This window comes from Dendrobium catenatum, unplaced genomic scaffold (assembly GCF_001605985.2).
Source record: "Dendrobium catenatum unplaced genomic scaffold, ASM160598v2 fragScaff_scaffold_1163, whole genome shotgun sequence".
Classification (NCBI taxonomy): Eukaryota; Viridiplantae; Streptophyta; class Magnoliopsida; order Asparagales; family Orchidaceae; genus Dendrobium; species Dendrobium catenatum.
The window spans coordinates 1,031,131-1,045,193 of record NW_021319625.1 but is presented as its reverse complement, the minus strand read 5'-3'; the positions used below and the strand labels follow the sequence as shown (position 1 = coordinate 1,045,193).

The following is a 14,063-nucleotide window of genomic DNA, read 5'->3' as shown; positions in this document are numbered from 1 at the left end:
GGGGGTCGGCTTGAGCGGAACCGGTCCATTTCTGGACCGGTTTGGCTCAGGTCTAGCCTGAGCCGGGCGGTTCAGCTTGGGCAGCCCACTAGTGGATTTGGTGGGGTCTTTTGCTTGCTATATGTAGGGATTAAGGGGGGATTTCTAGGGCATGCAAGATTTGAGTTTTCTCTTAGCCTCCTTAGTTTCTTTCTCTTGTTTTTCTAGGGTTTGTAGTGGGAGACCTTGTCCTTCTCGAAGTGGACAAATTGTATCTTATTTCTCTTGGATTTTGAATGCAAATGTTCTTGTTCTTACTCTCATCCCTCTTGTGTTGATTTTTTCTTGGATTTGGAGGAGAAATTTCATCTTGAAGGAAAATTAGGGCAAACCCTAATTTGTGAAACCTAAGGCGTATCAAAATCTTGAAGGAAAATTAGGGCAAAACCCTAATTTGGATTTGGATGTTAAACTTGGTGACCGTTTAAACACAGTCTTGTTTTTTTTAAACTAGTCATACTGTACGATCTATATCGTACTAGAAGATCAGCAATTTTGAAAATCATTATAACAACTAATTAGCATAATTACTATTTATGTTTTAATCGTATTGTACGATTAATATCGCACATGACGATCAGTAGAAATCAAGATCTCAACCGTCAATCATATTTTGAAATTCAAAATTTATACTAATCATGTTGTACGATATAATGAAATCTTGCCTTATCTAATCTTATAATTAGTGGATCGAATTTGGATTAATTGATCCAATCATATATATTGTATGATTGAACCAATCATAATGCATGACACAATCTCTGCACAAGATGATAATTAATCGCCACCGATCGTACGGGACGATGATCCAATTCGATTGAACTAATTGTATTGGGTGATGCCTTATATCGTACTGGATTATCAGCTCAAATACTGTAACTGGTTGCATAACATCTTATTCTTCGTATAGTACTAACATGGCTATTTGAACTAATCGTACTGTACGATCTGTGTCGACAGAATTGAATTAATAGGGTTTTTGTGAATCCTTGTAAGCTCTCTTAATAGACTTGTTCCAAGTCTTTTGGATGTTGGGTTTTTTGAAGAGAGAGCTTTGAGAGAGATCTTGGAGAGCTTTGGGAAGGAGAAAGGAGCAACTCTGTGGAATATCCTCACACTTCGAGCAAGCTTCTGCCTTGTTTCCTCAAAGTGTCTTACTTTGTTTCTTGGGTAGATCTAGGAATAAGAACTTCAACCCAAAGATCGTTGAGGCGCTCTGCCTTCACCAGGAGGGTGAAAAAATGATTGCGAGGTTCTTTGCCTTCACCAGGACGGTGAAAAAGGATTGTAAGGTTCTCTGTCTTCATCAGGATGATGAAAAAGGAGGTTAAGATTCTTTACCGCACTGGTTGGTGAAAAGATTGTAAGGGTTTATCCGCCTAGCTGTGGAGGTTAAAGGAGAGACACTAAAGATTTAGTGCAATACACGGAGAGAACTCCATGGAGTGGATGTAAGTCATTGTTTAACCAAACCACTATAAAATTCTGGTATGTTCATTTTGATTTTTAATTTCTGCATTTTACTTTTCTGCGATTTATTTTTCCAAAAATTGCATGTTGAAAAATTTTTGTTTGATGATATATTGATTTGAGTAACTCATCTTCATCGTTGTTATATTTTTATTTCGTTAATTTGCTTCTGCATCGGGCGATAATATTGTTTGTTTTAAGTTATTGAAAAATCTCAAAAAATTATTTTATGTTAAAGAAATTTTTAAAACAACCAATTCAACCCCCGCCCCCTCTTGGTGTGCCTATGGATAGTTTGATGAGATCTTACAACCTCCAGTGAACTTTCACATGAATCACACCAAATTATGCTTAGAATATTAAAAAAAAAAAAGAGAGCAAAGAAATAGAGAGAGAGAGAGAGAATTTTGTTAGTGTTTGGTCTAATTTGTATGTTTGTTTCAGTTTTACTGTTTTGCCTATTTAGGTTGTTTTGGCATAAATAGGGTTGAGAAATAATAATATTTTGAGAGTTTTGTTTTTTCTTCCAAAATCTATGTGCTCTCTATTCTCCCCCTCTTCTCTCCTAAGAAGAATTGGTGGTGGATTCAATTCCTTCAATTTTTAGATTACTCTTCCTCCAAGAATTCACAGTAATTGGTATCAGAGCTTGGTAGAGGTGATTAAGGAGGAAGTCTCTTGTAATCAAGAACAGTCCACTGGACGGGAGTTGTACGTGGGTGTCAGAACACGAGCACGAGTCGCTCCTCGTTGAAAGCATGTGTTGTGCACGGAAGTCAGGCGGACGGACATCAGGATTGCAACAGGTAAGTGCAGGGTTAAGTCGTGTGTATAAGGGGGCGAAAGCAGGTCAACCGTGCGGGAGGCGAACTCACGAGATCGTAATCGGGTCATGCAGACAGACTCATGCGAGATCGAAAGCAAAGCAAGGACGTCACAGAAGGCGTAGGTTTGAGCCAATAGGTGGAGGATAAGCAAATCGCTCGATGGTGGACTTTCTTGGTTGTTCTTTGTGGACAACAGGTGAAGGAAGAAGAGGAAATCAGCGAGGAAATCATTTATTGGGTTGTTCTTTGTGAACAATGGGTAGAGTGGAAGAAGCTACTGCTCCAAATAATGTCGATACAAAGATTTGAGATCGACAAATTCAATGGTGAGAATGATTTTAGCTTGTGGAGAATAAAGATTAAGGCTCTTCTAGTTCACCATAGATTTTCTGATGCGATTTTGCTGGAAAGTCTAGCGGCTATAGGAAACAAAGCAAAAGCAAGGGAAATTCAGTTAAAAGCTCACAGTGTGATACTTCTTTCGCTTGGCGATGAAGTATTAAGAGAAGTGGCGTAGGAAGATTTAGCGGTGGAGGTCTGGGAGAGAAGCTTGAAGAGATCACTCGTTAATCGACTATTCTTGAAGAAGTAGTTGTACATGATGCAAATGGATGAGTCTAAGGATCTGAGGAAGCATGTGAATGATTTTAATAAGATCATTCTAGATCTTAAGTGCGCAGATATGAAGATTGAAGAGGAAAACTAAAGAATTATTCTTCTAAGTTCATTGCCAAAGTCTTATGAAGGTATACTAGATACGATGATATATGGAAAGCAGATCTAGACGATGACTGAGGTAAAATTAGTGCTGATGTCAAAACAAATTTAGCGCAAATCTGAATGAGGAATGGAGATATCCTATTCGTAAGAGGAAGAGAAGATCAAAGATCTAATAAAAGCTATCATGGATGATCTCAAATGAAGTTGGAGACATCCAAGAAGTGCTATCATTGCCATAAAGATGGGCATTTCAAGAGGAATTTCCTGGATAGAGTGAAATTACATGGAATTGGGCTCAAAGAAGACCAAACTGAGCAATGGAAGCAGATTCAAATGGATACGATTCAACATATGTGTTGGTTGCATCAACAACACATTTAGGAGATGAATGGATATAGATTCAATGCTATTGTAAGGGTCACATTTTTTTCTATTAATACTTTGTAAAATTGAACCAAGGTGGAGATTGCTAGTATTTGGTCCAATTTGTATGTAAGTTTTAGTTTTATTGTTTTGCCCGTTAGGTTGTTTTTGGTATAAATAGGGGTGAGAAGCAATAATATTTTGAGAGTTCTGTTTTTCTTCCAAACTCCGTGTGCTCTCTATTCTCCCTCTCCTCTCCCTCGGTGTTGTTGTCCAAGAACAAGAAGAATTGGTGGTCGATTCAATTCCTTCAATTTCTAGAATACTCTTCCTCCAAGAATTCACAACAAATTCTTAACTAAAAAACTCATAGATTTATGAAAAATGAGGTTGAGCATAAAAAAGCGTGTAAACTGAGCTCACATTTTAATCCCCTATTTATAAATTTGGGTCAGATTTTTGCATTACAGAATTAGCTTCATACATGACTATTCAAAAATAAAAGAAATATATAAGTATTGAGGACTATTTGCAAGTAGGTGGTGGGCAAACATTTACAAGCAAATATTCATGCTCACCGCACTTGATGTTTAATTCAAAATCATCCATAAATCACACCAAATTATGCTGAGAATATTAAAAAAAAAAAAGAGAGCAGAGAAATAGAGAGAAAAAAAATTCTTAACTGACAAACTCAAAGATTTATGCTAAATGACCTTGAGTATAGAAAATTATGTAAACTGAACTCATATTTTAATTCCCTATTTATATATTTAGGTCCGGCTTGTGCATTACAGAATTGGTTTTATATATAACTATTCATAAAATAAGAGGAAAAAACAAGTATCATATATTCTAATTAGAATGTATAATTTGAAGAAGTCATTCGTCAAGTTAATAAGAAGTTGTTGGCTTGGTGAATATAGGTGGACAAATAGCTCAATAGCCAATCAACAATTTCCCATATGAACAAAGTCGTAGTCGCTAAGGTCGCCTTTATAGGTCATATTTGCTAGGGTTGACTAGATAAGCAATACTTGCCTACTAGGGACAAGTTCATAGATCTTAAATCGCCTATTTTGGTGCGAGTTCCGCCTCGCACTTGCGAGCTAACCGGGCCGGGTCGTGACAGAAGATGAGCAATACTTTCCTGCTAGGGACAAGTTCATAGATCGTAAATCGCCTATTTTGGTGCGAGTTCATTTGTAGACTTAGTGAGTTTCTTTTGAGTCGATACCAAGTTGGCTTAACTTGAACCAGACCACCTTTAGCTATACAGAAATGACATTGTTTCTTTTTATTTTATTGCAGGGGGCAGCAACTTCTTGTTATGTGGCTCTGCATCCTCAAGTAAAGGGAGTCAGTGGTAAATATTTTGAAGATTGTAATTCAGCAAAGCTCAACACTATTGCTACAGACAGAGAAATGGCGAAAAAGCTTTGGGATTTCAGTGTCAACATCATCAATGGATGTAATTATGATACCCTCAATAGATGCGAAAATTCTTAAGCGAGGCAAACGAACGTTCAGGCTTTCGGTTTGGCTTGCATTGGTCCATCTCTTACTGTGCTTTACCAAATACAAATAGCATTTTGGATATTGATGATCTGTCTATCAGCAGAAGTGTGGAAAGTCTGTAATGTTAAATATCTGAAAAATAAATTCTGAATGATTTTGTGGTGATTTTAAAGGCTCCCCTAAAAACAATTATAATTTGTTTATGTACATGGAGTTGTAGCTTTGTTGTAGCAAAGAAAATTTATTGAAAATTCTGATGTTAGGAATAAGGCCTTCAATCCTGGAGAGATTATTATGTGCGGACACCGGATGGATAGAACCATTCAGTTTTCTCTCTATCTACAGTAAAAGTGCAGCTCACTGCATTTTTATTATAGTCAGAGAAAACCGATGCCGCACAAAATAATGTCTCAATCCTGAGATTTCAAAATTCCAGTAGTATTGTACACTACATTCTTATCAAGAATTCAGTACAAATATCGACTGATTTAACGATTTAAATTCAAAAAGGATGCGACCCTTCAATGAATTGAACTAAACCAATCAAGTTTAGATCAATAAGCATGGATTATTGCTTCATTACAAACCTCTTATATAAGATTTCAACTAACAAAGCATAAGTAAACAACACAACTTACTAATCAGAAGGGCAAAGCTAACAAGCTACATATATAACACAACTGCATGATATCTTCTAATGAAAAATCTATCCTCTAATGAGAGGGAGGCCGATGGCGGTGACGATGAGCGTCGACGGGAGCCCGAAATAAAGGTGCTTCCAAAATGTGAGATTGTATCCGTGTTGTTCGGACCGTCGAGCCTGTTCGCAGACGATCAAATTGGCAGCTGAGCCCAGTAGAGAGAAATTTCCAGCTACAGTGCTCACCCAAGCAAGTATAAGCCAAGCCTTGTCTACATCTGATGCAGAAACTGCTGCAGCTGATTTGGCCACCTGAGCTCCCAGCAAGAGAACTGCAGGTGATGTTGAGCATAGGCGATTAACATTGCATAAAAGCAAGAAATTTGTCATTCGTTCATTGATGCATTGAGATTTATAAATGTGCGCAAGTAGATATGGGTGCATATAAATATTTCAGTAGGTTGGTGGGTTGTTCTATGACCAAGAAGCCCTCATTTAAACCAATAAAAAATGTTAATTATGTAGAGACAAAGTTCTTGGTCCTATCTTTAGGGCATCTCCAACGGAAAAACTTACTTTTCACTTCAAAATACAGTAAAGGACAGATCAAATAGTAATTTATTTTCAACTGAACTCCATTTCTAACATTAAAAGAGAATATTATGTGTATATTTTTTCTCTATTTTTTCAAGCGTTTGTAAACCGTGCGATACCAATATTAGCATCGCACTGTTCAAAACCTGAATGGAGATTTTCAAGGATTTGGTTAAACTATATTTGTTGGTTATGAATAGTTTTGCTAATTTTAAGAGTACCTGTAAAATTCTCACATAAAACCAATTTATTCAAATTCCATTATTTGCTACCATTTCAAAATAGAACAGTAGAATAAAGGGTTTGATATATTATAAATATAAATAAATAGAGAGAAAATAAGTGAGAAAGGTGAGTAGGGCTACCATCTGAGAGAGAAGGGAATAGTTTTTAGGTGTTTGCAGGAGGGATGTCTTTTACATCTTCAATCAGATGTGCTACATCATCTAATGCACTGTGCATTGAGTGATGTAGCGCGTCCGGATTGGCCTCCTGACACATCCAGACACCACACGTAATATTTTTTTCTCATTTGGACTCTAGCAATAGAAAAAAAGATGAGAGTAATAACAACAACATTTTTCTTTTTACATTTAACTCTCATCTTACACCATGAGACTATGTTCCCTCCCAATCACAGCATAAAAAAACGACATTTTTCTCTTTATATTCAAATTTATAAGATGAAAAATTGATATTGTTCCTCTCTTTTGAAGCACAGTGGAGTATTTGACATTTGTGTGGGTGTAAATATATGATACTAACACTAAACATCATAAACTTAAGTATTTTGTATTTATAATCTCTAGAGTGCTTATTTTCTTAGCTTTATTTAGTTTTTACTCAAATCTTTATCACTATCCTAACAACTAGCATCATAGATTTAGTCTTGAAAGCTTTTAGATTCGAACACAAAGAATATTAAGATCAAATAAACAAGTTTGATGGTCAAAAGTTGATGCACATTAAGATATATGAGGATAATTGAACCAAGGGAAGACATCAAAGAAAATAGATGGATATAAAAAGTGAAAAATAAATAGATAGAAACCAAAAATACAGGACAAGATTTTTTGTGCAAGGATTCCAATAGAAAAAAATAAAAGCTTTATCGAGATATTCTTTCCTCTAGTTAAACTAATGTTATTAATTTGAGCCTCGTTTGGGACGGCTTTCTTACTGCTTCTTAAAGCAGCTTGTTAGTGCAAAAATTAATTTTTTTATAATTTTTGTACTAGAAAACTTCTTTAGGAAGCAGTAAGAAAGCCGTCCCAAACGAAGCCTTAGTATTGAGCATCATAGCGCCAAAAAATTTACCTCAAATAAATGGATTTCAAGACAAATTTTCTTTATTGTGACATGTAGGAGTAATTATTGTGTCCGGATACTGAACGCATCGAGAGGCCAATAAAAAAGTGCCACGTCGCTGGGCGCTCAGTACCGCGCTCGGTATCACTCGGTATGCTCAGTATCGAGTCCGGACACAATAATTTTTCGACATGAAGGCCTTATTAAACTTGAAAAAAATGCCTTATGTGCATGCAAAATAGAAAGCTTAATGAATTGAAAAAAGCATCTCATTATGGTATCAAAAAATTATTGGTTTTATGCATAAAAATAAATTCTACAAATACAAAACTGATAATTGACTTTATGTCAAAGGAAAACATAATAAACAATATTATTCTATTACATAATTATGTAATATTCCTCATATTTTCAAGAGAGAGTAGAGAAGATTTGTCAATCAACATAGAAAGGGTGAGTTTTTAAGGTGCTTGCATGAGGGAAACCTTCTACTTCTTAAGTAGAAGAATGTGCTGCTAATTTTGGTTGCATCAAAAGGAGGAGTTTCCATTTATATCAGGGATAAAATTTTGTTTAGACTCCTAAGACACCAAAGTTAGGAAATTAATAATAACAAAGACATCTTCTTCTTCATATTTAATTGATGGTTGTGCTCTATTTCAGCCATTAATCTAAAGAAAGTTTCTTTTCTATCCCTAATTTCAACTTAATATGAATAGAAATCTTTGAATTATCCATCTTTAAAAGTCCAGTGGATTCTGATATCAATGTGATTGTCGACATAAGTTGATCTCATCAAATCATGTAAACTTGTATGTTTTGTATTCATGATCTTAGTTGTATTTATTCTCTTTTTTTGGGAACTGGATATCCACCTGCTGCAACCTCCGAAAAGGCGCATGGCGGCGTGACTAATCGTCGGCTGACCTAGAAGAGGCACTCATCCCAGAAATCTCCTGACCCGCACTTGATTGAGCCCCACTAAAAAGGTGTTGTCGCTCGAAGGGAATCGAATACGGGTTGGGAACCTCCAACCCTACTCGCCCACCAACCAAACTAAGCAACAGTGTGTTCTTTTTTTTCATTTGAATTGTGCTTGAAGTTTTTATCCTTACATCAGTACAATTGTACAAAGCACATTTAATTACACTATTATCTATGGCTATATGCAATAAAATCTTACCAGTGGGGACATTGGATGCAAAGTTTGAGAGAAGAAGAATGACAATGGAGAGCAAAGCAACTCCACTTGCTCGATTAACCCTGGCTGAAGGCTCCATTAGATCCCAAAAAGCACTCGGTATGCCAGTTTTGTTGAACCCATCCACAGTGATGAACATCCCACAGAAGAATATAAGCAAGGAATACGACACCTAAAACATAAATTTAAATAAGATAAGTAGATTACTATATTCTCTCATAAAAGAAATGTTTACAGAGATTTAAATAACAATTACAATGATTAATTAGTTAATTAATTACCTTCTCCAAGCAAGGCCCAGCATCTCTGAAATCAATCACGACCAGCAAAATGGCCGCCGTAATCGCCGTCCAGGACATATCCAAGCCCGACAATAACGCCGCCAACATTCCAACGGTCACCACATAGACACTCCCCTTCAAAAACAACGCCCTCTTCCTCCCCTTCCTCTCCTTCTCCTCCACCACCTCATCAATTACAGCCGGCACCGCTCCCAATTTGCCCGCTTTCTCCACGTCGCCAATCATGCTGCCCTCCGGCCCCAACTCCACCGGCGGGTGCGACATCATCGCAGGCGAAAACCTATGCGAGCCTTCTCCATCATCCACCACCTCCGGTGTCGACATGTGAGACATTTTCGCCGGCGAGAATTTGTGTGAAGACATCTCTGCCGCCGCCTCCGCTGGCGGCGTTGGAGAAGGCTTCAATGATTCCACGTCCTTGCTTGGGGATGACAAGCTTCGCCAGAACATGCAAAGGATGATAACTGTGTTGACGACGATACCTACGATAAGTTTGTAACTAAAGTACTTTAGCTCGAAGATCACTTGATTTAATTTATTGCTTATCTATCTTGAAAATTAGCTGATTCAGGAGATCAGCTTGAAGAAATTCAAAAATATAAAAGCTTCAACTTCAAAACGAGCAGATTAAAATAGAGCTTTTTTTTCTCGGATTTGGAGACACAGCTTGACAGCTCAAACTCGGATTTTTATCACTCTAAAGCTGGAGACGGGGTGGATTAATAACCATACCTACAAGCATCGCCGGAAGTATGCCGAGGAGGAATTTGCCGAAGTGAATCTTGCTCTGGATGGCGATGACGAGATTCTGCGGATTGCCGATGGGCGTGGCCGAGGACCCAATATTGGCGCTGGAGGCGAGAGCCAGAAGAAAAGGTAATGGAGGGAGGTTATGCTGCTTCGTGAACTTGAGAACGAATTCGGTGAGAACAATGCAGGTAGTGTCGTTGGTGAAGAGGGCGCTCGCGAGGGCGGAGATGAGGCATACGCGGACGAGAAGGTCACGGCCGCCGAAGGATTTCCAGGAGAGAAGCCGGCCGAGGTAGCGGAACATGTGGGCTTTCTCGAGGTAGATGGAGACCACCATGGTGCCGAATAGAAGACACAGGATGGGGAGGTCGATAGCCGCGTAGGCTTGCGACGGAGTTATCACCTGTGAAAACCACAGGGAAGGTTGCATTCAACGGTATTTACACAGCGCTCAAAATTATTTTATTTATATATATCAAAGCATATGAAAAAATATCACTTTATTTAATGTTATTTACATATCTAATACATAAAATTTTAATATTACATGTCTATCACCCATAGAATAAATATGATTGCATGAAATGAAATATTAAAGTTTATAGGATGGTATGGGTGGTAAGAATGAAATATATGAGTGATATATTTGATATTAAAAGTTTATATTATGGTAGGAATGTAATATTATTAAAGTTTTAGGTATTAGATATGTAAATAGCATGAAATAAAATGATTTGTATGTAAATCCTCTTTTATGGGGTTTTGTTTATTTATCTTCTATTTTTTAAATAATTTATTATAATAATGACTTGAATCATAATTATTATTTTCTCTATTTTATTTCTCAAACTCGATTAATTAATCAAGCTTAAGCTTAAGCTAGAGGTGACTCGAGCTCAGCTCAACTTAATCACAACACTAGATGTATTCAAGTGAAAGCGATGATGCAGTTTTTTTAGGAACATTAATTTAGATCAATTATGATTTTGTTTTGGACAACTTTTGTACTGCTTTTTAAAACATTATTTAGTATAAAAATTTCTAATTCAAAAAAATTTTATACTAAAATGTTGTTTTAGAAAGAAGCAAAAAAGTTGCCCAAACGAAGCCTAAGGCAAACTCATATACACACCACATATATAAGACTCAAACCCAAAACCTCTTAGTTGATACCATGATGCCCTTACAAAAGGATATTTATATTTTAATTAGCTGTCATGGGATTGTTTATGAGAGCTCTAATTATATCATCCTTAAGAGAAATATGGACATATTTAATATTTAATAAGACTATATGTTGCGTCTTGGAGTATTCGCGGCGGTAGAGAAATATAAAGTTTAATGTCTTAGCGTTGCACGAAGATCCAGCGCAAACACACAGATAAAGAGAGAGGGTTTAGCATTTATGAGGCACCAATATTTTTACGTGGAAAACCCCTGAAAAAGGGGGAAAAATCACGGGGTCTAACCCAGTTTGAATGAATCCACTAGTAATGCAGTTGATTACAAATGAGACCCTTCATTGGGGGAAAGCCTTAGCTTGATGTACATCTATAGAGTACATTACATGGTGAGAATAAAAAGAATCATTATTGACGTGTTCGTTTGGTCAAAAGAATCATAGTCTAGTGACAGAGGTCAGAAGAATCGTAGTCAGCGGGCAACGGAGGTCATAAAGATCGTTGTTTGGCGATGGAGGCCGAAAAGACTATAGTCAGGGGGTGACGTAAGTCAGGATGATCATAGTCGGCTGGAAACGGAGGTCGGAAGGGCTGTAGTCGGTGGGCGACGTAAGTTAGAAGGACCTTAGTCGGCGGGCGACGGAGGTTGGAAAGACTGTAGTCGGCGAACGACGTAAGTCAGAAGGACCGTAGTTGGCTGGTGACGAAGGTCGGAAGGATTCTAGTCGGTGGGCGACATAAGTCAGAAGGACTGTAGTCGGCGGGCTGCAAAGGTCAGAAGGACTGTTGTCTGACGATGAAGATCAGAAGGACGACGTCAGGTAGAAGTCCAATAATGGAAAGAAATCTAGCATCAGATAGATGTCCAACGAAAGTCCGACAACCGGTAGAAGTCCGACGTCGGGTAGAAACTTGGCGACGGGCGGAGGTCTGGCTTCGGGTAGAAGTCCAACATCAGTTGGAGGTCAAGGAGAACTCTGGCATCACTTGGTATTCAGGTGAAACTCCGACGTCACTAGGAGGTCGGGTAGAATTTCGGCATCACTTGGAGGTCGGGCGGAATTCCGGCGTCACTTGGAGGTCGGGCGGAATTCCGGCGTCACTATAAGGTCGAGCGGAATTCCGGCGTCCCGTGGAAGTCAGGCAAAATCCCGACGGTGGTCGAGGAGGAGTTTCTTCCCTCCTACTCTTATTCTTCTTGCTTGGGTCCCCTATCATGAGAAATGAGGGGTCTATTTATAGATTTATGAAGTGGCATGGCCTGTAAATAGGTGAGAGATCAAGGTTAAATGGGGAGTGGTTGGATGGACGGTCGATATTGAATCCCTTGATCGTGTACCGTTCGTCAACATTTGACGGTTTTAATGATGTCAAAATTCGGCTATCTTGTGCTCGTTGGATTTCCCTCGTCGAGCCGCTCGATTCGACTATAAGCAGTTCATGTTTCAAAATTGTTTGGTAACTCAATTTGTGGTTCAAACTTTCCAATAGTGCTTCGGGTCCTTGATTTGGACTCATTTGGGCTTGGATTGAGTCTAATTTTGTGTCGTTGGGTTCGTATTTTCGAGGCAATCAATTTGACTATAAGTTTGCTGAAATCAGAGTTCAGGTGACCCCAGATTTAATTTTTGAAATTTTCAGCTTAATTTTTGCCTCGAGATTCATGCCTGATCATGATAATTTTGTGATGACATATCACTATATATATAATCTTTTTATAGTTTCTTTTCTAGATTTTCATTTATAATGGGAAGAAATTATTTTTATATGACTAAATCTAGTATTTTTTAAGACTAGCTAGCTAGCTTTGAGACCATAATATTTTGTATTTTTTATGAAACATATTAATTTATAATTTCATCATAAAATATTTTTAATAATGTTTTAAAAGTTAATTTTGAATTCAATTTGGGATCTATAAGATAAGATTTAAGAGCTGTTTGGCTGCAAGTACGATTTATCAAATTTGTTGTTCTAATAAAGTAGATTTTAAAGTATGAAGTTGATGATCATAATTAACTATCTTCAAACATTCTCAGAGCCAAGAAACTTAGGATTTGTTTAGGAAGTCTTTCTTTTTACTTCTTAAAGCAGAAGCTGCTTTAATAAGCAATAAGAAAGTCATCCCAAACAAATCCTTAGTTATTTGATTATGTAACAATCTTCAAACCAAATAACTTTTTTGTTTTCTTTATCCTGTCTATGCTCTTCCTAAATCAGTAGGCTTATCTAGGACTTGCTTATTCGTCATCGTCATTTTTCTTCTTTGTTGTTGCTTCGGCTTTGCGTGTAGTAGCCTTTGAAAGAGTCGCTAAAGAAGTTTCATTGCCTACTTCAATGACATTATATCCTGATAAATTCATTGAACTACAGGATTTAGTAAATCCCGTATTTACGGAACATGTTCGGGATATTGTGGAAGTTAGAACTGCTAATAAAATTATCTCTTCGATCTCTCCTTCCCAATAATTATAAAACTACTACGTAAGATTTTTGCAACGAACAACAATTACAATAGTGCTGCAAATATTTTTGCGATCATTAAAATCGAAGCCATAGTTTAAATTAAGTGATGCTAAGTGATGCAAAAGCCTTTTTTTTTTTGTATATGATATTTTGTTTATACTCACTTTTGTTTTAAATTTTGATTGCTATTTTTTTAATTTTACAAAAATAAAAATTATTTTAAAAAACTATTAAATTCAAAATAAATTATTTTGTAATACATTTCAAATTCTAAAAATACTTTTACAAATAGATCAAGTATAAAATGCTAATGTTTATAATTTGAACAATTGCATTATTAAATATTAATAAGTCTGTGTTACCAGTCTACTGATGTAGAAATATTATTTTGTATTATTAGCATGGAACTATGAAAAAAAATTAAAAATAATAATAATAAACTAAATATTAGCAGTAGGGGAAGAAGTTTTGGCTTAATATTTAATGCAATTTCATTGAGATTTAGGCTTCGTTTGGACGGCTTTTTTACTGCTTCTTTAAGCAGTAAAAAGGTCGTCTCAAACGAAGCCCTAGGCTTCATTTGGGACTACTTTTTTAGTACTTCTTAAAGCAACTTTACAGTATAAAAGTTATAATTTTTGTACTAAAAAATTGCTTTAAGAAGCAGTAAAAAACATGTACCAA

General features: G+C 36.8%; 2 protein-coding genes across 2 annotated transcripts in view; one reads left to right on the top strand and one right to left on the bottom strand.

Annotated features, from left to right (window-relative positions):
- LOC110108528 (short-chain dehydrogenase TIC 32, chloroplastic-like) overlaps positions 1–5,144 on the top strand; it is a 27,079-nt gene extending 21,935 nt beyond the window's left edge. The window contains exon 8 of the mRNA XM_020839205.2: positions 4,731–5,144. Within this exon, the coding sequence (XP_020694864.2) occupies positions 4,731–4,928 (198 nt within the window). The 3' untranslated portion in view covers positions 4,929–5,144. The remainder of the gene's footprint in view (positions 1–4,730) is intronic.
- A 447-nt stretch (positions 5,145–5,591) lies between these two features.
- On the bottom strand, positions 5,592–10,084 carry LOC110108529 (silicon efflux transporter LSI3-like). The gene is made up of 4 exons (XM_020839206.2): positions 9,715–10,084; positions 8,962–9,464; positions 8,663–8,852; positions 5,592–5,909 (listed from the first exon to the last, which is right to left on the bottom strand). The coding sequence occupies exons 1-4, from the start codon at positions 10,067–10,069 to the stop codon at positions 5,644–5,646; spliced, it is 1,314 nt and encodes a 437-aa protein (XP_020694865.1). The 5' UTR covers positions 10,070–10,084; the 3' UTR covers positions 5,592–5,643.
- Positions 10,085–14,063: the final 3,979 nt, after the last annotated feature.